Genomic DNA, 23,497 nt, shown 5'->3' on the forward strand with positions numbered 1-23,497 from the left:
CGCCTGCATGAAGTAACCGGACAGGAGAGCCTTCTTTATGTTCAGAGCGTTTTCCTTTGAGCCGAAAGCAGGTTCTGCGCAGGGAAGCTCAATTCGCTTGACAATTTCTAAGAGTTCAGCTCGGATAACGTCTGCCATCCTGAGAGCACAACAATTGAGGAAGTAATCGTGACACCACTTTTCAACACAGTCTGGGAGGGAAAGAAGAAAAGAAATGACCAGTTATAAGCTACCAGAGCCCAGGCCAGGAAGAAGGTGGGATCTCTGTCCTGTCCTGAAGAGGAGGTCACCTGGGTGACGGAGGCTGCAGGGACGCGTGCTGGCCGGCGGGACCTGCACTGGCTGTGGGGTTCTGGAACCCCCGAGCTGGGGGGCAGCATGTGGCAGGTGCAGACCAGGCCAGTGTACCGCCCATCACCTGCACCCGAGGGCGGGCAGAGGAGGTGGTCTCATCAACATTTGTGTCGTGTACACAATGAGGACGTACGTGGCCACAACGTTTGATCAAACTAGGAGGGAAAAGTGTACAGTAGAAGGTCCCCTGAGCCATGAAAATATCTCAACATACTTCTAAGGGAAGGATCACTACTAGGCTGATTGGGGAATTCTGTTAAGCTCATCTACTTTAGCTGCAAATTTTATATTAAAATTCAGTCCCCTGGTTCAGTTTGAAGTGAATGCTTTCTTGCTACCGGTGTAGTTCCCTAGGACGGGCCTGGAGTGCTGCCTGGCCCTGGGAACGCCCCTGGCCTTGGCACAGTGTGGGGAGGCCCCCAGTCGATCCTGTCCTGTGCACCTGGTCTGACAGGAGCATGTGCTTGGGCAGACGATTGTACCCAGCCTCCTTGCTCTCCAAAGATGCCACCAAACTCCCCATATCCTTTCTGGCTCCACTGACAACTTTACCTTCTCAGCTCGGAAAAATTAACTCCCCATTGAATAATTCTACTGCCAAACTGCTGTCCTATTTCTCAGCTCAGTTTTCATCCTGTCTACCAGAGCAGAGGAGGTAAAAGGTGCTAAAGGGAAAACCAAGGTTCCCTTGCGGGAAGGGGGTTCCTCACCGCCTGCCTCTGGAGGCCCCGGCCTGCGTGTGTCACTCTGTCCTGTCGGCCCTTCGGGATCCCCTTCCTGTCTAAAGCTGAGCAAGGCAGTTTCATGGATAGGTGTTTCCAATTCCCTCTTGTGCAAAGTCATACGCCCACTGTGGGTTAGCCCCGGGACTTGTGCCTCCGCTTTTCCACACGTCCTGTCCTCTCCCCTCCCCCCGGCCAAGCCGGCTCTCTCCTGCCTCCTTCGGCACACCTGCCGATTAGTATCTGGGGCCAGGGTTGGTTGGTTTGGTCCTGGATGTCCACATTCTGTCTGTCCAGTGAAGGTGGGTGTTGGGGAAAGCACAAAGCCCAGCTCTGACCCAGGGCACCTAGAGACGGCAGTTCCTTTCTCTCCTCCCCCGGCCCTGGAGGGTGGGGGCTGTGCTGTGCCAGAATTTTGGGCCCAGGCTAGCTCCCTGGGCTGGCTGGGCACTGGACTTCCACATGCCCGGCGACAAGTGCCACTCCACTCCAGTGACCGACAGGCTGGAGAAGGGAGAACAGCTCGGCTTCCTCTGGGGGAGGAAAGCTGGACACGAGCTAATTTCTCAGACTCACAAGCATTCACTTACGGTCACTGGTGGAATTCAGAGCTATGTCCTGGTAGGCCTTGTAAATGTTGATGAGGGTAAAGTGATCTCCTTCAGGATGTAAAAATGTCTTCCAGCAAGTCAAGGCGGCCTCCTCAGCCCCATGTGGCAGATTAGAGAAGCAGTTGGGAGCTTTAAGACGCAAAAGGTCACAAGGTCAGCAATACTGAAGGCACTTCCCCTCCCCCGCTCCCCAGCAGAACACGCAGAGGGCCGGCTCGTGACCCTGTATGTAGAACCAACCATTCCTGGCTGCTGCTCTGGATCAACGTTATTCTTGCTTACTCAGAAATCAGATTCAGGGTGAGTTGTCCTGTTTTTCTCCTTGTTTGCCTGTGTAAGTGTAGCGAGTACCCTGCTCGTACCACCGTCAGAGCAGGGCCCCCGGGGGACCTGAGACTCTCTGAGGCCCAGCCGCTGGCACAGGATTAGGACTTACAGTCCTAATGCTGCACTGCCTTTGGCCTGTTCTGCCAGTAAAGGAATACATTAAGCCAGGAAGCAAGAATGAATGTGGTAGGAAACAGAAACAGAGCTCTCTGGGGGAAGAACATTCCTAGTGACCCAATTTTTCTTTCAATGTTTGATTAAGAAATTCACTGGATTTTGAATGACTTTTTTCAATCACTTGATTCCATCTTTCAATTATTAAGATAATTTGTGTAACTCCCTACCTTTTAAACCTATTAATATGCTTATCACTTCAAAAGGTTAAATGAATTGGTCAGTGTCTCTCTGTTAGGTTCTTCAAATCCTTCAGATGGATCTCATTTAAATCTAGACCTGGCACAGATTAACACAAAGAGCATTGCTCCCCGAGGAGTACCTGTCACCATGGCAGCGATTGTCAGCATCTCTTCCACACAGTCAAATTCACAGGATGCTAAGATAGACTTTGAGAGTTGTGGGTCAAGGGGAAACTCCGACATGATGATCCCAAACTCAGAGAGGTTCCCATCATTGTCCAGTGCTGCTAGGTAGTCCAAGTCTTCCAGAGCCTGCATCAAGCTTTCCGGTGCTAGCAGAGAAAAAAAAAAAATCACCAGTCTTCTATAACCAAGATGGAGTGACAAGTACTGGACCTCCCTTCCCACACGAGACAACCGAACAGTTGGCAAAACACGTGAAACGACAGTTTGTGGGACAAAGCATGTCAGCAGTGAAGGCAGGGATTCCAGAGAGGGGCGCTAATGAAGGGAAGGCCATGACCACCCAGCAAAAGGCCTTGAAAGTTTCCCGGCTGCAGTGCCAGAAGGGGACCCAGGTGAGGCCTGCCAGACTCCTGAGCTATGAAGATGGTGCTGAGAGTTCAGGAAGGCTAAGGTCACCAGAGCTTGCAGGTAGGGCCACCTGACAGGAGAGAGCCATATAGAGCTAGAGATCGGAATATCTATGAAAGGTCTTCTTGCGTCGTCGGCAGAGCACGCAGAAGTAACATCGGGTCACAGAAAGAACCATCAGGTCACAGAAAGAACCAGCCAGAGGATTAGAGGGACAGTCCCAGGTGCTCATACTGGATCTAGGGCACGCCCATTTCTGCCCACCAGACTGGCAAACCTCAGAGTTCATGGGGCCCTGGGTGGGAGATGCAGAAGGGAAGAACTAACCCTCAATGTGCACGGCTCCAGGACCCGAATCTTAAAACCAGGACCTGAAAGGATCATCCTGCAGCCCAGAATAACAGTCAAGAATATTTATAGGAATACAAAATATCCAATACCCAACACAACAAAATGTACAATGTCTAGCATCCAATAAAAAATTATGAGGCATGAAGAGCAGGAAAATACAATCCTGTAATAGGGAGAAAAATTAATCAATTGAAACTGACCCAGAACCTGGAGAGATGACAAATAGTAGGTAAGGATGTTAAAGAGTTACTCGCCAGTGCAAAGACAAGGCTGATTTTCTCCATGCCTGTAGAACGTCAGTAATGGCGTGCTCATCATAGATGATTAATACCCACCAGAAAAGGTAATCCACTTATTCAAAGCAAGGTATTCTCCTTGCCTTTGCAGAGTAAGATTAGATTAGTAAATATGTGTGTTTTTCTCCTGTCTGGCAGGTGGTACAGCAATAAAGGCCACACAGAGAAGCAAATGACACAGGATTAAGCCACTATCGTGTTCTACCCCAGACACTGAAGGATTTCCGAGCACTGCTAGATTCCTTTCATTTGTCTTGACTCTAGCAGGTGCATGGTGAGCTAGCTGAGCACTACGGGGACCTGCTGGCATCGGGGAGTTCAAAATAATGAATAGTAAAAATTTCCTTATTTGCTGTTCAAACACTGACCGCTAAGCTACTTGGCAAAATTTTGGGCAAAGTCTATAACTCAAAAGCCAGTCACAACTCAGATCCGCTAAAATCCCCTCGTTCCTACTAAGACTTGATGAAAACATCAGGAGAAACCACTATGGTGGGTCGAGAAATGGTTCGCTGATGCCGACGTGCAGTTCTTCAAGTCTCGAGTCCTCTCGCTGAAGAAGAGCAGAACGGGTCACGGACCTGTTCTCAACCTGTGACACATCACACAGGTCACAAGCAAAAGATCAGTCCTGGGAAAGCAGGTGTCGGGGCTGCAGGGGCTGTAAGAAGTAGCCTGCCACACCCCCAAACCTGCCCAGACCCGGGACACACACTGGAAGACCTGGAGCACAGCTTTAATCCCCAGCTGGGGGAAAAGAAGTTTAACTTTCCTTCTGCTTTTGAATTCCACCCTTGAGATTTACCAGTGAGTGGGGCAGGGCCTCCAGGAGATCCCTGTCCTTCCCCAGGCTCGGCCCTGGTGGCCTGGTCTGGGTGCTGGCACGGAGCACCGGGGCCCCTCGGTCATTCTTGGACACCCCTGGGCAAAGATGAGACCTTGAGAAGCCACAGTCCCGGGAAGGAGACAGATGGGCTATTTAGGGAAAAAAAAAAAAAGTCCGAGAGTTCTCTCAGCCATGAAATGAAAGAACAGCTGACCTGTTGGGAGAAGGTGCAAGATGCAGTCGGAGGAACAAGCATCTCAGATTAAAAACCGCGGGACGGGGCTGGGAGCACAAACTTAATTACCGAAAACTGTTTAGAAACCAATTTCTATAAATCAGCAAAGCTGCCACGTTATAACTTACAGGATCTTTGGCAATTGTCCCTGTAAGCATCTGGCTTCGCAGCCAGGCTGTGTCCCCAAAGGGCATCTACTCCTCATTTTATGTCTTGTGGCTAAATTGGCTGCACACAGGATGATGAACAGAAACAACTTCATAATTCTGCTCCCACCCTAACACCAGAAAAAAAAAATGTTCTGGGGGTTTTATTGTATCAGAAGGAACAAGTTAATGAATGCAGATCACACAGGTGAAGCAACAAGAATAAATAACTGAATAGAATTTGCTAATAGAACATCCCACACTTTAAGACGTCTCCCCGGTGCGGCTCACGAAGTCGTCTTAGCCACAAAGCCGAAGTGTTTAGGTGAGGCCCTTCACGGCAGGGCAGCGTTCAGACTTCCCTGCGAAGTCATGCTAACGACGTCTCAGCGGGCAGGAGGGCAGAACAGCAGGCCGGCTCTCGGCTCGGCTCTCGGGGAGCAGTCCCCAAGGGCAGGGTTGGTTCCCTTCCTCCCCCACACTCCTTAACCAACCAAGAAGGCCATGGGATCCAGGTTCAATCTGCGTCACTGGAGTGGGAAAGGATTTTAGAGGTAGGACGGCCTCAGTGGTCCACGGAGGAGACAGGCCATGCCCCCTGAAAGGTGCCGTTCCTTACCCGGAGGAGCCCGTCCTGCTGTGAGCGGGGCCTTCAGGCAGCGGCGCCGTCCCCACGGCCTGCCTAGCGAGACGCTCGCAGACCCGAGGGCCACGGCCCGGGAGAGGACTGAGGCAGAGAAGGGAGCCGGGCCCATCTGCAGGGGCCGCCCTGCTGGCTGCCGGTCAGCTCACTCCTTCTAAGGGTGACACCCAGCTCGTTCACTCACGTCCTCTCAAGCCACTTGCAAGGCCCTGGGGCAGGGACGCGTGGACGGGCGCAACCCTGGCCCCTCAGGGGTTGGAGGTCTTAGAGGAGGGAGACCCACATACAAACCCACAGGCAATTTCCGGTGTCCTGGGATAATTCCCAGTTGCCCCTAACTGGCCCCTCGTGGGCAGCGCCCCCGCGCCCCCCAGAAGCGGGGACCCTAGCAGGTGCCCACGGCCAGACGCGCTGCAAACTGAGCCAGCGACGCCCCTCCCTGGGGCTTGAGGGTTGGGACCAAGAGGCGGAGGAGTTTCCAGGGGCTGACTCGGGGCCCTGAGGCTCGGAGCCGAACCCGCCCGGATTCCGGCAGGACTGAGGAGCGGACGAGCCACCGAGACGCTGCGCCGAGGCCGTCCGAGGCTGTTTTCGCGAGCGCTCCCGAGGCTCGACTTCATTCCCACCCTGATTTCACGGGACACCCCGGTTTCCTTGTCACCACCCCGTGTTCACGCAGGTGTGGGCCGCGCTGCTGGCCCTCGCCCCCGGGGCGCTGGGACCAGGCCAGCGCGGCTCGGAAGCCCGTGGAGGGCAGTGAACCCACGGGCCGCTGGGGCGGGGACGGCGGGGGCGAGGGGCGCCAGGAACCCGCTGTGCGCCGGCCCCGCGTTAATCTCTCTCTCTCTCTCTCTCTCTCTCTCTCTCTTTCTCACACACACACACACACACACACACACACACACACACACACGGAGAAAGAGAGAAATAAAGTCACGGCGTAAGAGGACCGAAGGCAAAGGAGCTCTCGGGCCCCGCCCGGTGTGAGGGTGGGCACCGCGCAGCGCACAGAGGGGAGCCAGGGGCTGGCTCCGGGTCGGCGGTGTAGACTCCAAAGCCTCGAGGCTTTCAGGAACCGGGTTTAGAGCTTGGCTCCGAAGAGGAGAGGTGGACGGGCTTCCGTGTCCCTGGGCCCCAGGGCCGCGCCCCCGAGCCTGGCGTTCGCCTGGTCCCCGCGGCCACACGCGAGCTGCTCAGGGCGAGGGCGGACACCGCGTCCTCGGGCCGCAGATGAGCCAAGGGAAGTGACGCAGGGTGGGCCGCACCGGGGACACGCGGCCTCGGGCTCCGGGCCCGACGCCCCCCCGGGCCCAACCCGGGTCCTCAGAGGCCGCCCGGTGCTGCCTCCCGGCGCCCGTGGCTCCGCATCCGCCTCTCGCAGGTGAAATGCCCTTTGTGGGTACCCGCTTCCGAGCTCGGGCAGGAGTCACGCAGGTGGGGACAGCTACAGTGGCTACCATGTGCCGGTCACGTCTCTAAGGGGCCCACGTACATGAGCTGATTTGTCTCGCCAACTCCAGGAGCCAATTACCCTGATTACACTCACATTCAGATGACGAAGCTGAGGCCCGAGGGGTGACACGGCGAGGTGACACGGTGCGGGGGGACTGGAGTCCTGGCGGCCTGCTCGGGAGCCCGAGCTGCCACGGCTCCCCGGCTGTTAGGAGCAGCGTCCCCTTTCGCCCTCGGACGCGCCGGCCTGGGCCACAAGTCACGCGCTCACCGGAGCCATCAAGAGCCTGATGCGAATCAGGAGCGGAAAAGGCCTCCATTCTGCGCCTTCAGAAATCTCTCCATGCTCGTCTTTCTGAATAATTACTTTGTCGCTTCCAAGACCCTCCAAGACCTCGGTGGCTCTTGAGTTGTTCTAGCCTTTTTGCGCCTCTTTTGCACACTCCTACCCCGCCGCCTGGACACAGCGAATAGCTCCGCGTGGCCTCTAGATGGGTAAGAGCGTGACTGTCACCGACTTAGACATCCAGGCGGGGCCTTGCTGCCGGTGTGGCGCCAGACTATCTGCTCACCCGAGGCTGCCCGGGGGCGGCAGGGGCGGGTGGAGGGGCTGCGGCCCGGGGCCTGTGCCACCGCGTGCAGCGAGTGTGCGGCCCACTCCGCCTCTGCCCTCCCCTTAGTTCAGGCTGCAGCAGTTAAAGACCCTTTCGTAAGCCCTGAGGCAAAATCCCGTTTCCAGGGATGCGGAAACAGGCCAGGTCTGCCCCGGGGTGGACCCAGCTTAGGCCTTCCTGCGGTGGACGGAGTTCCAGAGCCTCCTTCGTTGACTCCTGACTCCTCGGGCCAGCCTCCCGCACCATCACCGCAGATCACGCCACTGCGGCACTTCATCCCCCTCCTGCCAACTCCGACGCTGGCCCCGGCGCCCCGACTTTATTCTGTCCCCCGCGTTCCTTCCCGTTTCCTTGGGCGCCCTGGCTCGTCCTGTGCACCCTGCCTGGCAAGTCCGTGTGTGGGTTCATTCCTCACAGATCCTTCCAAGGCCGGTCGTCTCACCACCGCTAAACGAGCTCTGCGTCCAAATACACAGATGACGTCTGGTGTTGTCTGGTACTTCTCAGCTAGTTTGTCCCCAGTCTCTGTGCAGGTGTCGCTGCTTCCCGGAGGAAAACATGCGGTCAGCTGGTCCTGGGCAACTGATCCAGATCAACAGTAATGGTGTCGCTCAGGATGGGGGTCAATCTTCAGCACCAGGGAAGAAAAAACAACCGATTCGTTTTTTTTTTTTAGGAGATCTGTATCAAGGGAATTCAGTGAATAGCCTGTAGCCTAGTTATGCCAAATTCATTTCCACATGGCTCATGAATCCTGAAAAGGGTAACAGGTTTGCTGCATTTGCGTATTTCAATTGTAAGTTGAGTTAAATGCACCAGCTGCAAGCATCATCTTTTTTTCCTTCTAAAATGATGAGTCAGAGTTAATCCACAGTTCTCTCTCCCCCAAGCACAGCAGAAAACAGTTATGTGCTATTGTCAGGAGACAAAAATAAACTGCCACCCCAACCCTCTGTCCCCGGGCCCCGCTCTAGTCCTCGCAGCACAGAGGGTGGCTGCCCAGAGAACGCAGGGATTCTTCTGCGCTGCTGGGGGTTGCTGGCGGCTTTTTAAAACCTTTGAGGTTACAAAGGCCGCTTTTTTTCTGCCTTCCTGGCAAGTTCACCAGACATCTGCCATCTGGACCCAAGAAGAGGCCTGGGGAATCCACGCGAGCTGATTCCAGGCCTAAGAGACGAGCAGCGGGACGGGAAGCGTGTCTCCTCAGAGCATGGTCTCTGGAAGGTCCCTGCAGGGACTGCTGTGGCCGATGGGCCTCTGACAAAAGCCAAGCTGTCTGAGGCTCTGAGGTCACCGATGAGAAGCCCGGGAAATGGGGGCGCGTGGCCGCTGTGGTCACAGGATGGAGGCTGCAGGGATGCCGGCCTGCCTGTGCCCCCGGGCCCACCCCCGTCGAGCTCACCAGTTCCCGTCGCTCCTAACCTTCAGATAAGACACGCGCACCCAACTGAGGCTGCCATACACACTCTACAGCTTTCCATCACATTCTCAGGCCACTGTGCTCCTCTGGGCTGCTCCTGCTCAGACCGGTGTATTCAGCACACGGACGCACGGCCTCAGAATGCTTTGCTGGGGCGGGGAAGCCAGGGGCCACGCAAGCTGGGCAGTAGGGTCGCTCCCCTTGGCTGTAACCTGCCCAGAGCTGGGCAGTAGGGCTGCTCCGCTTGGCTGTTATCCAGGTGACATGCTCATTTTCCCAGGCACCAAAATGCCAAGGTCTTCTTGGCCTACATTCTACTTGGGCTTCTTCTCCCACCTGTGTCTGAGCTCTTCCTCTTCTTAATCTGGAGGAGATTTTCCCGACGCACTGCGTCTCCTGAGCCCTCAGGGAAGCCGGTCTCCTGCCCAAGGACAGCCTCCCCCGGGGCCTCCAATCCCCGCTAGTTTACTGTGGCTCCCAGGGGCCCCACACTCCGGCCCAGCAGACGTGGCCTGGCAGGCGGCAGAGGGGGCAGGGGCGTGGACAGAACAGCAGTCTGCAAACCTGCTTCTGGAAGAACAGAGAGCTCCGAGGGAGGAAATGGCTGCAGGGAAGTAGATGGATTTCACAAGAGATAAGGACTCCTCTGGTCCCTCTCCCTCTTAGAGATCCCACTGCTCCTTTAGGGAAGAGAATCTTTGCTGAAAATTTAAGATTCCAAAAGTTTCCCCAAAGTAGTTCATTTTTCAAACTGCTTACTGGGAGAGTTTCCTCATAAAGCTCCGAGAAGCTCCAGGGAAGGAGGAAGCATTGGTGAAGAGCACAGCACGGTGCACCTGCCGTGACCTCCCGACAGGAAACTTCCTAATCCCGCTTCGCGCGCTCTCCACACAGCGCTGCCCCACTTACGAGGACAAGCTGTCATCTCCACTGTTAATTTTCCCTTGCACCTTTTCATTTCAAAGTTTGGCATCTTTGGAGGACCTTCCTCTTACTTACTCCCAATTCTACTAGTCATTTTCAGAAATATTTGAGAAAGGGTGACTCTAAAAGAACATACTTCTCAAGGGCTTGTGAATCCTACTGGCACCGCTGGACAAAATGACTGAAAAACACAGGAACAGAGAGAAAGCAGCGCAAGGAAGTAGAAATCGTTCAGTTTCCAAGCATGCTCTGTGCTCACGAGGCCTTGTGGCTGATGACTCTCTTGTGCACATTTGTCAAATAACACCCAGGCCGGTAGGTTGCCTTTCACCCTCTCTGATCAGTGTACTGAAGATGTCAACCACTGGCCTAAGGTGTGAAAAGAAATGAAGGAACTCCTTTGTGTTGAAGCATGACTGAGACTAAAATATCAATGAAGGGCAATCAACTTTAAATCAGGAGCCTTATGGGGACGTAAATACCCACTGGGGTTCAGTGAAACTAAGCTCAGGCTAGAGGACAAAGTGGCAGATCCTGCGGTCAACACTGCCTGGACGTGGGCCTTCGCCTGGGTGGCAGGTGGAAGGAGTGAAAGGCATCGGACCCGCCCCCTGCAGCTCTGGAGGTGAGGTGCTTGGGGGTGCGTGAGAAGCACCAGAGAAGGGATGGAGGGCACGGATGACTAGGACAGATGCTCAGGCCCCTGGGGCTCCGGTCTGTGTAAGGAGACACTGCAGCAGAGGGTCCAGCTTCTCATCTGCGTGCACGACCTAACTTCTGTGACTCTGTTTCCTCATCTGTAAAATGGAGCAATTCAGAGCATTTAGCTCAGAGGGCTGCTGCAGCACTGAACCACTGCGTCTGCACAGGCCACAAGGACGCTACTGCTGTTCCCCCGGAGACGTATTTAAATGGACAAGAACAAGCAGAGCGTTTGCTGCTTTCAACCTTTCGTGGCCGCTGATTGCTAACATTTTAAACTCCAGAGCCAGCATCCCCCCGCCCCCCCGCCCCGACATCATAGGCAGAACGGAAGCCGTTTGCCCGCCAGGTAGGAGAAGCCAACTGGGAATGTGGGAGGCTGAGGGGAGCTGGTCCCGGCTCCCCTTCCCAGGCTGACCATGTGGCGTGGCCGCCCTGCACACCGCAGAGGCCACCTGTCCCTGCTTTCTCGGCCTTTCCACAGCACTCTGCTGGTGTTCCACGGGGCAGTTGCGGTCCCAGGGAGGGCAGCACTGGAGCGGAGACAGCCAGCACCTCCTGGGTGACAGGGGGCTTTTGTCAAGGGCCTGCCAGAGGCGTCATTCCCCTTGGAGGGTGATGGCCAGCCCGTAGCTAGAGTCTCGGTCCTAGGCTCCGGAACCTCACCCTCCGTGGAAATGCTAGACCTTAACTGTGAAGGAAGGAACTTCCAGGGGAGCTCCCCCGGGTGATGGTGCGGTGCAGGACAGCTGGCTGACTCACGTCCCACCGGGAAGCCTGGAGGCCACCAGAAGTCCCCTGCCCTCTGCAGCAGGCGGCCTCTGATGCCACACTCAGACCCGCTGGGTCTCTCAGGCCCAGCCCCCCAGGCTCCAGGGTCCAATGACAGATAATTCTCCAGGGTTGGGGCAGATGATTCTAGAGGCTTTTTAAAAAAGTCCTTCTAAGACTGTTTCCCTCTAATGGGAAAAATGCTTCAGTATGAACCAAACCCCGACGCTTGCTTGCTCCGCCAAGCGCCACCTGCTCTTCACACTGGGCTGGGCAGGAGGCGAGGCGGCACATCGGGGCCACGCGCTGGCCAACACACGAGCACAACGCTACCTGGTCTGTTCATGAAGTCGCAGTGGCCTAAGCCCGCGATGTCCACTCTCTTCATGAAGAGCACCATGCTGGTTAGGTTAGCTTCCTGCATTTCGGCTGGCTTTAGTGGCCGCATGTCTTTGGAGGCAAATTCCTCAGAGTACAGGCAGAAAAGTTTTCCTAGGAGAAACCAAGAAGAATGGTTTTAACGTCTCTAGGCTGCCTTCCCACAGGAATTGGCAGTGGTTTTCGTGACCGTGGTGCTACCTGAAGAAGATGAACCAAGAATCTGCTTGCGAATCTCTGCTTGGCTTTGGCTGATGGGCTGCGTGACAAGGGAGTTTGCTCTTATCCTAGGGTTGTACACCTTTAAATGGAAAGACAGGCTCTTTAGCATCAGATCACTCAAGATTTCACAGGCTCGATGGACCTGAGGGGACCGTGTGGGTCGGAGCACGTCACTTCTTGAAATGCTCTGCTATGGACTCATTCTCTCTGGACGACGCTTATTATTTCCCTTGCTGTGAGATAGAAACTGCTAGTGCCTTGATAAATGGATTTCAAGTTGTCTGCTTTCATTGGAGGTTCAATAAATATGGGACCTCTACACCTGTCCTGAAATGCTGGCAGTGTCATTTCTCAAAGCATGACACTGTGATGACGACAGATGGGCATACGCCACATATGCACCAGCATCATCATCTGCTGATGGGACTGTTCAAGGTTTTATTCAAATTGTGACCTCAGCGGTCTGACCTTGATAAGCTGAGCTTCTCCAGATATAATGGCTCAGACAAAGGCTGCATGTGGCACCAACAGTGATTTTTTTTTCTATTGAAAAAAAAAATTTCCTGTTGGTGGGGGAGAGGGGGTCGGGGGGAGTGCAAATAATATCCCTGGGTTTTCTGAATGGTAAGAATCCAAAGTGGCTCCAAGGGAACCTGCGGAATGGTTGGAATCACTCTGTAGCACTAAGACAGTAAGATACTAGGAGAGCCAGTTTCCTAAAGGAGAAAAGCTACGTGATCTCTAATAATGCGCAACGGGATCAATACTTGGGTAGGCTCTTTCAGTTCTTAAATGCTATGATTTCTTATGTTCCAGTGTCTTTGAGAGTTTGAGATATCCTACTTGCACTTTTCCTAATTTTATTTAAAGACAGTTATAAAAAAATATTTTTAAAAGCTTAGGATAGAATTTTATCAGGTCAACATTAAAGCAGAAACTTGGTAAATTAAAGGCTGTGTACTGGAAACTAATTTCTGGCAAATCACCTCGGGGAAGATGCTAATGATGTTGATAAAGGGGCTACCAAAAATACTCAGTAGATGTACACAGGGAAAGACTGGTTCAGGAGTCAAATAACTTGCCTTGCTATTATTTAATAATTATTTATTTAATTATTATTTAATTGCTTATTATTTAGCTTACGAAAAACCACTGACAAGGAGAACCACCACCTTTATGCTTTAGCAGTTGTGTCTTTTCTCAAAAGGTTTTCCTGTGGCACCGCAATCAACTTAGTTTGGGGATTACCTGTGTGCTAATGAAAGGCAGGAATGGGTAAACAAGACTGGCAATACTTTCCCTTTGCACACATGAGCATATCAGAGACTCCCCAGACCACATGCGTCACCCTCACTTCCCAGTGGATACAACTGCAGGAACCCAAGGACAATTATCAGCAGATGGTTTACCTGCTTGATAATAATTACCTTTCTCCTCTCCACACCCACATCGATAACAAATCTGACCGTATTGCTCCAGATCAAAGACTCTCCAGAGCTAGCAGTTAACACCACTCTTCTCTGATAAACTTGGCATCTTTTTTCTGTTTCATCATTTGGCTTGAACAATGCACATTTCTCTTTTGGATACAAAGGAACCACCACCAGCTCTCCAAGATCTGGGTTTAAGTTCGATCCTTCCTGGCAGACGATTTCATAGGCTTTCTCAATATCCTAAAGTAAAAAATAACGTCATTCATGAGAATAAACATGTCACAAACAACTCTGCTACTTAAAAAAAAAAAAAAAAAAAAAAGTCTAATTAAATAAAACCGTCGGCAAAAGCTGCAGAATGTATACATGGAAAGAAATACCTGTGTTGTTGTCTATGTGAATCATTATGTGAAAAGAAGATGTAACTGGATGAGAACATTTCTCTGGGGAAGTTAAATATAATTTATAAACAATTTCATTGGGGATCCCTGGGTGGCGCAGTGGTTTAGCGCCTGCCTTTGGCCCAGGGCGCGATCCTGGAGACCCAGGATCGAGTCCCACGTCAGGCTCCCGGTGCATGGAGCCTGCTTCTCCCTCTGCCTGTGTCTCTGCCTCTCTCTCTCTGTGACTATCATAAATAAATAAAAATTAAAAAAAAAATAAATAGAAAATAAACAATTTCATTGATTTCAGTCCAAAATGGCTTTCCTCTTATGAAATGTACTACCTGAAATGCCTTTATGCGTTTATCCTATTTTCCTAGCTTGATGCAATTTCTCATATCCATTAACAATGATGGGTAAACAATTATTTTCACATCAGTGATAATGCATCACTATGCTTTAATGGTGGCAGAGCTAAGAATTATTACGCAATCTCTGGATTTCCAATAAAAGCACACAGACACACACATTCTATAACCAGGGTCTCTGGGTCACCCTCAAAGTTGTTTTTACCCATTTTCACTTTAAGACAGCATAAATGCAATGCAGGCAGGAAATATTCACTGCTAAATTACACATTTTGGTGTGATTCAGGCATTTAGAAATATCCTTTTAAACTGTTTCCCTGCCAAATGTATTGGAAAAAAAAAGAAAGTTATTTCTCCTAAAACTACATATAAGTAGTATGCCTCAGAAGGCAAGGCATTTTAGATAGTATTTTTCTATTTTTCAAATGCAACCATTTTTTTTAGGACCTCATATAAAAAAAGATATCATTTAATTCTTAAACGTTTTTGGGGGATCCCTGGGTGGCTCAGCGGTTTCGCGCCTGCCTTTGGCCCCGGGGCGCGATCCTGGAGTCCCGGGATCGGGTCCCGCGTCGGGCTCCCTGCATGGAGCCTGCTTCTCCCTCTGCCTGTGTCTCTGCCTCTCTCTCTCTCTCTCTATCATCAATAAATAAAAATAAATCTTTAAAAAAAAATTCTTAAACGTTTTTGTTTCTAAAATTTTCTACTTTCTTAAGGGCCCAACTACCAAATGGAAGAAGCCACATTTCATTCATTAGATTTCACTAAAAATCTAGAAAAAGAGATGACTTTCCTTGACCGTTTGAGTTTTTAGCTCATTTTCCAGTGCCCTCGCTCTCTCTCTTTTCTTCTTTTGCAGAAGAGGCTTAACACAAGGGTTTTGTAGGACAGATCTGCCTGGAAAGATGGCATCACGGGTCTCGAAGATCTGGGGTGAGCTGTTTGAAAATTATTCCTGAGCTGCTGGGAGGCACAGAAAGCAGGGCAGAGGCTTCCATGTGAGCAGGTGTCCAGTTACCTTCTCCCATGTACACGTCCCCCTCCTGCACAGAGGTGGCTTCCTAGGGGCAGATGTCCACCAAGCAAAGTCTGTTGATCATAATGAATGAAAACTTGCCAATGGGGATAATCAGAACAAACTTAGAATTCTGATCATGCCATCATTCTGTGTGAGGAGAGCCTGTTGGAAATTACAGGGAGGGGGGCAGGACTGTGGGTTGGGTGTCCCTGCAGTGGGCCCCACTTGGCCCACCAGGATCTCCCCCGATCCTCCCGGACAGATGACCCCTTTGAGCAGGTTGCCACAGGTGCTGCTGGAGTTGGAAACGGAAACTGATTCCAGCAGCCTGCTTGTGAGCAATTAGTTTTCAAAATAAGCCTTCAAACTGCAGTGAAACATGTGTCTTATTCTCCTAGAATACAGTTTAAAAGGTAATTTGGGACACTTATTTTTTATTTGCTCCTGGTTGCTAAAACTTCTTGGTTGTCGATGGGTTCCAAGGTTGATTTTGTCCCTAATGGACAAAGAAAAAGGCATCAAAGAAATCTCCAAAAGGAAAAAAGCAGAGCAAAATATAAACTGATGCCGTATGTAGTTTAGAGGCCCCAGGCTCAGCTGACACAGGGCTTTGTGGCCATAACCGTCAGAATGTGAGAGAAAACTGCTTGGCACACCCATCCAATGCTTCAAACTGTTGGTTCATTTCCTCTTTAGTGTGTACAGTGCATTTACCTCCACGGGGCTTTCCTACAATCCCTGGAAAGCCAAGGAAGGCAGACACACACTGGAGGGCGACCCCAGCCCCCGCAAGCCCCAACACAAGAGCATTCCCCTTCAACCTGACAGTGGCTTTGGTGGACAGTTTGGAGGAAGCACAATAATTGGGCTGATGGGACCGTAAATCTCAAATTCATCCTCTACTTAACATATTTGACTTTTCCAGGCTAAGAGACAGTTGCTATAAACCCTGAGGGCTCAAAGTCTCGGCTGAGTGTTAAGACGCAGGGCAGCATGTGGCCATGGGGATGAATTCATAGCAGGTGAGGCACTAGGCCAGCGGTCACAGCAAATGTGAGGCACCCAATGCTCACCAACCCTAAAGGTTTGAGAGTATCTCTATATTTATATTTCTACAATAATAAATGTAGCCCTTAAAATACAAAGTGACAATTAGTACGTTCCTGCTAATGTACGTAACTCCTTGTGTTATCATAACACATTTCACAGCTATGGCAGATTTTTAATTTTTACATAAGAATCAAGAAAGCTTCTAATTGTATGGGAGGAATGATCAATAGCTATTAATACGGATTTCAGAGGAAGGCAAATTTTTCAAAGAGACAAACTGTAAGACCACAGGAAAGAAGTTATCTTTTTTTTTTTTTTCTGAGAGAGAACGTGCGCACGAGTTGGGGTGGGAGGTGGTGGGGAGAGGGAGGATGTTAAGCAGACTCCAAACTCAGCCTGGGGGCTGACATCCCGAGCCTGAGATCAAGACCTGAGCGGAAATCAAGAGTCAGACACTAAACAGACCGAGCCATCCAGGCGCCCCAGGAGAGGAATATCTTAATGGTAATGCTGATGTAAGTGGTAAAGGAAAGAGGAAAAGTCCGTCGGGAGATGAAGTGTGTGCAGCTTGTTAGGGGGACAGTGGGGAGAAGCAGACTCCAGCTGTGGAGTTCAGAGCCCAACTGGGAGGGGAAAGCTGGTCCGGCAAAGGTCTGCTGAAGCCAGCAGGCTGCTGCTGACCCAGGCCTCTGCCCTGAGCCTGTGGACACGGGGAGCCTCCCTCGGGATCCCAGGCCCAACTCAGACGGGCTGCACCTGCCCGACATAGTGGCTTCTCTCTCAGGGCTAGGAATTGCAAATCTGGCTGGCAGCCTTCATCATACTATCATGGGCTAGATCTTCAGACGCTACCAGACTATGGTTTCTTAACAGGAAATGTCCTTCTGGTCTCACTTCATGGAAGAGCATATGCCTTCCTAAGCCCTGGGGTCTTACGGTTTGACTACCAGCCTGGGTGAGAATGCATCTCCTAGAGTCTGACATTCAAAAGTCACCGTGTCATTAATTATAGCTTATATTAAACTTATAAGAATCAAATGCCTTTTTTAGGACCATCCACTATCCCTAATTCTGTCAAGAACTTTATTTTTTAAAGTCTATTGGGGGGGGGGTCTGGGGGCTCAGTTGGTTAAGTCTGACTCTTGGTTTCTATTTTTTTTTTTTTAAGATTTATTTATTTATTCAGAGGGAGAGAGAGAGAAAGGGGCAGAGATACAGGCAGAGGGAGAAGCAGGCTCCATGCAGGAAGCCCGATGCGGGACACGATCCCAGGTCTCCATGATCAGGCCCTAGGCTGCAGGTGGTGCTAAACCGCTGAGCCACCCAGGCTGCCCATGACTCTTGGTTTCAGCTCAGGTCATGATCCTGGGGTCCTGGGACTGAGCCCCATGTTGGGCTCCACGCTCAGGGAGGAGCCTGCTTCTCTCTCTCCCTCTGCTCCACTGCCCTCCACTACCTCCCGCAGCTGGTGCTTTCTCTCTCTCAAACAAATAATAAATATTTTCAAAAAAGCGGGGGGAGTCAGATACTTAACCAGTTGAGCCACCTGAGCGCCCCTGAAGTAAATAAAATCTTTAAAAAAAAATTCCACTTTAGGGCAGCCCGGGTGACCCAGCGGTTTAGCAACTGCCTTTGGACTCAGGACTTTCTTGAATATTCATCTTGAATCATGCAGGATTAGGAAATGATAATAGAATAAATCACTGAAATAGGCAGAAGATCTATTGAAGAGCCTGTATCATCTATACATGAAAAATTGATAAATACGCCATGGTTATTATACATTTGAGATTCTAAATCACTTTCTTTGTGGAAGCAGGTAAAATCTGTCTGAAGTTCCTGACAGATGGGAGGGTCAGCCATCCTTTATGCTTTGAATGTAAAACAGAATAAATACTTCTGTAAGTATTTCTGAAAGCATGTGAATCCTTAAGACAAGCATCTGATGGAGAGCTGAGAGCTGCTGGCTCAGCCAGTATCAAATAATTTCCTTTTTGCTTTCTGCTTAATCACTGGAATCACCACATATTTGGGTCATGGTCTACTAAAAAGTAGTACTTTCATTGAATAAAATGATGGGTAGGGAGAAAAAGACCAGGAAATCAGTCTCTAAGAAGAAAGGTGTAATTCTTGAGATTCTGGAGGCTTCTAGATTCAGCCAACAGAGTATGGAGAGGAAGTAGGGCTGGTGTACAGCTGCAATTAAAAATAAAAACAAAATCCAATGCAATCCAAAAGGCATTTTGACCACGGAGAAGCAGTAACAGACGCTCAGTTATACATTTTGAATTGTTCTTTTGAAAACACATTTTCTAGAATCCAAGTCAGAGTTTTCTCTTTCATCTTTTTAGAAAAGAAGCCCCAGGGCTGGAAGGTAGCCTTCTGGGTATTCTATTTTTTTTTCTGCCTCAAAACCCACTGCCTATTGCAGGAACAAATTCTATTTTTCTGCCTCAAAACCCACTGCCTATTGCAGGAACATCCGTGGGAATCCTTTTTGTTCCTAAGTGCTCAGGGCACAGTCCTCATCTGCAAGCAGACGCTCCTGGTCAGACGGGAGTCAGTGTGCATCTTCTCTCCAAGACAACATAAGCACGCAGGAGCAGCACCGGCTCTGGATCTGGGGCAGCCCGAGACTCGGCCTGAGAGCTCTGGAGACCACTGTTGGCGGAGTCCCGAGGCCTTCCCCGTCCTCTGCTCTCACAGTTTGTGATTTCAGAAGCCCTCCTGTGTCCTTGCTCAGAACACGTTTTATTTACCCTCCTGCATGTCTTCTCGAGTATTTAAAAAAGAGGGTGTGTTGGAACCAAATATTTAAACAGCAAGTCAGCAATCTGAAACCTGGATGTTAATGATTAAAAGCTTCCCAACAAGGTTAAAAGGTTCCCCCTGAAGAACTCTATTACTCTGTTAGGTCAGAATATTACTTACTTACTTGTTCACAGGCCAGAAAGACAACAATGTCACCCTTCTCACCAGACTGGTGAATTTCAAAGATAAGGCGTAAAATAGACTCAAGGGACTCCTTCTGAGCCCCACTCAGGTACACAACCTCCACAGGGTGCTGCTTTTTCACTTCTATGAGAGGCACATTTCCATAATAAGAACTAAGTTTGCTGATCAAGTGAGGTGAGGAGTTAATTATGAGCTTCAGTTCTGGTCTTGCCAGTAAAACATCCTTAAGAAGTCCAAGTAACACATCGGTGGCAATGCTTCTTTCATGTATGTCATCTAAGATGATGACCCCATAGTTGCCCAAAAAAGGACTGGACATCATCTCTCTCTGCAGCATGTCATCAGTACAATACCTACAAAGAAGCAGTAGTAAAGTTAGAGGCGCTCAGGAGAAACCAGAGGCTTCAAACACCACCACAAATGCCCTGGCTACACCCTCTCTCTAACCGAGGAGTTAGTTTGACATCGTCATCGTCACACGTTACTATTGATTCTGGTCTAAAAACAAATTATTTATATCTATGCTACTTCCTTCACATTAGAAATTAAATCTATTCCCTTCTCAGCAAGACTCATCTAAGCACTGATCTTATAGGGAGAAATGTTCTCCTACAAGGAGGGAGTGTGTTATGTAAATATATCAGGGCTTAATTAAAAAGAGGAAGATGTGACTTATTTAAAACTCTGCTAGACTCAGCAAGGCCTGGGCCTTCCAGATGATTATGTCACGCTAAGGGAATACTAAAGCTCAATCCTAAAACTATACAAACCTTCAGTTTTCTCCATAACACAGAGATCTACTTCCTACCTTTGTGTTAATAAGATCATGTGTACAGTGCTTTTAAAAGTGCTGCTCCTGATAACTATAAAAAAAAATAGACATATTGTTAAGGTTTCAGGAAATGTAGTTTATATTTCAAATTCCTAAAACAGAATTTTTGAAAGCTAAAAATAAAATATAGGATAGCTTTAATAATATTTTCTGAAATTAAATATATTGAATTTGACCTGGAATGAAAATTTGAGTAATTCTTTTAAGAGAGTCCATATTTGAAATTTATGTGTCACTTCTCCAAGTATGGATATCTGGTTCAGAAAGACTATTTTAGGTATAAATTTAGGTATCCACGGTTTCAAAAAAGGCCACAAAACAGCTTACAGAAGAACTACGTTATTACATATAACATCCCCCCAAAATGGTAGCAGGCATAAAGATTATATTTACTAAGTGTCTATTATGTGCCTAACAGATTAGATACTAAGGGGTTACAAAAGAAAATGAAAAAGACAATACCAAGTATAGAACCTTCCATAGTCAATAGGTAACTTTTAATCCTCTCATTTAAATAGCTAGTCAATCTGAGCTTTTTAAAAAAATCATGGTTAGCACAGATCTCTAAGAAAATGAAATCTGGTTCCGATTTACCTTAATAATGAAAGTTTCATTAACACGTACAGGGTGCTCATGCATCAGACCCACGGATTAGCTTATTTTGCCCAAACAACCACCCTGTGAGCAGAGTAAGCACCCCGTCTTCTGGATGGGGAAGCCTGAGCATGGGGAGATCAGATGGCTTGTGCAGGGCTCAGGGGAGCAAATGGTGGGGACACTCCTTTTCTAGCCACATTGCCACATTTTCTAGCCTCCTTTTCTAGCAACGTTTCTAGGTAACGTTGCCACATTACCTCCTCTTCAGGGCACAGGAAACCAGGAGAGAGATGGGGAACTGCTTTCTTTGATCTTAGGGGGCTTTTCACTAGTTTGGATCTCTTTGCTGTGACTCAAACTCTGTTAGCAACAGGTCAGAGTATCTGCTGACTCTCCACTGGCTGGGGGGATGGGACAGTGGAGAAGAGAGAACAGTATCCCAGCAACGAGATTAATGGCAAAGTGCAGATAAAAAAGGCCATGTGAGGGCCAGGCCCCTGAGCAAAGGCAGCAGGAAGTAGGACCTGCAGGGGCCAGGGCAGGCCACTACATCCCACCACCTCCAGGGAGTACCTGCACTTCAGCAGCCCCCACAGCTGAAAGCTACTGGCCATATTGAGAGAATCCTACATGCAGATAAAACTAAAAAGGAATGTCAACATAAATTGTAGTCCTTCCTTTGACTGTCACAAGTGAATGCTTGGTGGGGAGGGGTTGCCATAAGATAATCACATGGAAGCCAACTCCCAACAGGAGATATGTCTTCGACCTATTCTGACATTATTAGACTTCTCCACAATTATTTATCTCTGTGGATTTCTAAAAAGAAATTAAACATGCACTTGATCTATATTAACAATACTGTAATATTTCATTTTAAAAGTGACTACATCCAAGAATTCCTGCCAAAAGTTTTCCAAAGTCCAGATGGCATTAAAGATGTAAAAATATAAAAAAAAAAAAAGATGTAAAAATATCTATATTAACTTTAGAATATAGTCAGAGCTGTCCTTTAATTAATATCATGGCCACTTGAAAGGCCACTTCAAAATCTAAGGGATAAAGAATGAATCTGTCAAGCTTAAAGATCCTTCTTCACTCCTTCCGGGTCATATGTCCTGCTTTCTCCAACTCAGGGAGGTTTTTACCTATTTCATCTGTATCATCCATAGATTATTTGATTATACATACATACTAATTTGATGATGTGGGGACACCGTGGCTATAAGAGCAGAAGGTTCTATCTTCAAGAAGTTGATGTCATATCACTGTTGATGGAAAGATTCCCTAGGGTTTAACATTAGCCTGAAGACCTGTGTCTTCTATTTTTGAAGATAAACATTTGAGGGAAAGCAGCTTAGTACAAACCAAATGAGTCTCATGGCCTTTCTGAATCAGAGAAGTCTCCAGACTTTTCCACTAGAGGCTCCAGTCTCTCTACCTAGCTAGGAGAGGGTACTATTCCTTCCTTCCGCTAGCAAATTTACTGCATGTTCCCTATGAAACAAGCAGGTCAGACACTGGGGATATAAGGATGTAAGAACCAGCACCGCTGTACCACTATACCATACCATACCACACTGCACTACACCATATATACCACCCCTAGACTAGAGCAGAGCTTCCCCAGTGGTGTGCCACACAAAGGAGTTACAGATGCGATATACTGTTCCCAAGAAACTTGTCTCCTCAGCCCCTGGGAGTGGTTAGGTAGTGCCTGGGGCAGATGAAGCCCTTGGGATGGCCAAGCAGCTTTGACCATTTCCTTGAGGTGCTGCTGGATATTCCTACTTTCTGTGTGGCCCATGATATAAAACTTCTTGAGAAACGCTGCCCCAGAGCCCTGCTTTTTTCCAATTATCTTTTTTCTTTTCTCTTTTCCTCTGTGTGTGAAGCTCTTAGAACCCTCTGCGCAATGGAAATCTCACAGTGAAGCTAAAAACAGAGATTAAAAGTTGCCCTGCTCCCTCTACTTGTGGTAGCTAGTGAGAAGGATCCTTGGAACCCGTAAGGCTCTGAAAAGTACAGTTAGAAAAACACTGATCTAACCTGCTATGATGAAGACTGGTATCAAGTTTTATAGAGGTCCAGCAGAGTATTTTGTAACTCGCAGTACAGGAGCGTGAGGGAAGCCTTCCTGGAGCAAGTGGCCTTGCATGGGGTCTTGCAGGCCTAGAAGGCATTAGTTATGCCCAGAAGAGGCATGGTCATTCCACACAGAGGGCACGTGGGCACAAACAGAACCACAGGTATGGGTTGACATGGCTGCCACACAGATAACCTATATGGACCCATCATGAGGAGGAATTTGAGAAGCACAAGCTTGATGGTCTTTGGGTCCAACCCAACAAGTCATGACTTTTCCCTGAGGATTATGGGGAGTTATGGAAGAAGTTTAGACACGAAGTCCCTGATGATGCCAGAGCAGGAAAACAACCAGTGCATGGCTGGCTGGTGACAGACTGACCAGTTACTATGACACATGACAGACGTTTATAATGTAGAACATAAGAATACGCTCTCCGAGGGTTGCAGAGCGTCATCAGACCCAGTAGACCCAGCCCCCCCACACCCACCTCAGGATGGTTTCGCTGCTGCAGCAGTTTTCAAAGGGGATCATGTAGCCAACTTCATGCCCAATGTTCACATCCATCTCATCTGCCACCCGGAGGGCGAGCTGCACGGCGGTGGGCTTGTGGACCTGTGTGCATACCACACCCCCATGCTGGTAGTGGATGGAGAGGCAATACTCGGCACACCATTGAGGAACCTGTCACAGGGAAAAATGAGATAGGATCAGCTTCCTCTGGGAGAACTACCAAACAACAAGGGTTCGTCTTGTAAATAATTCCTTCTTTCACGAATGAGTCACCAGTGGGCTGCATGCACTACATCTTACTCAGTGAAAGTCTGAACA

General features: G+C 49.4%; 1 protein-coding gene across 1 annotated transcript in view; it reads right to left on the reverse strand.

Annotated features, from left to right (window-relative positions):
* Nucleotides 1–23,497, reverse strand: part of DHX32 (DEAH-box helicase 32 (putative)) — a 51,214-nt gene that overhangs the window by 2,694 nt on the left and 25,023 nt on the right. Inside the window, exons 3-10 of the mRNA XM_038579075.1 lie at nt 23,157–23,350; nt 19,132–19,504; nt 13,372–13,617; nt 11,924–12,023; nt 11,678–11,836; nt 2,511–2,702; nt 1,667–1,816; nt 4–191 (exon numbers count right to left, since the gene is read on the reverse strand). Coding sequence (XP_038435003.1) covers nt 4–191; nt 1,667–1,816; nt 2,511–2,702; nt 11,678–11,836; nt 11,924–12,023; nt 13,372–13,617; nt 19,132–19,504; nt 23,157–23,350 — 1,602 coding nt within the window. The remainder of the gene's footprint in view (nt 1–3; nt 192–1,666; nt 1,817–2,510; nt 2,703–11,677; nt 11,837–11,923; nt 12,024–13,371; nt 13,618–19,131; nt 19,505–23,156; nt 23,351–23,497) is intronic.

This window comes from Canis lupus, chromosome 28, assembly GCF_011100685.1.
Source record: "Canis lupus familiaris isolate Mischka breed German Shepherd chromosome 28, alternate assembly UU_Cfam_GSD_1.0, whole genome shotgun sequence".
In the NCBI taxonomy this organism is placed as follows: Eukaryota; Metazoa; Chordata; class Mammalia; order Carnivora; family Canidae; genus Canis; species Canis lupus.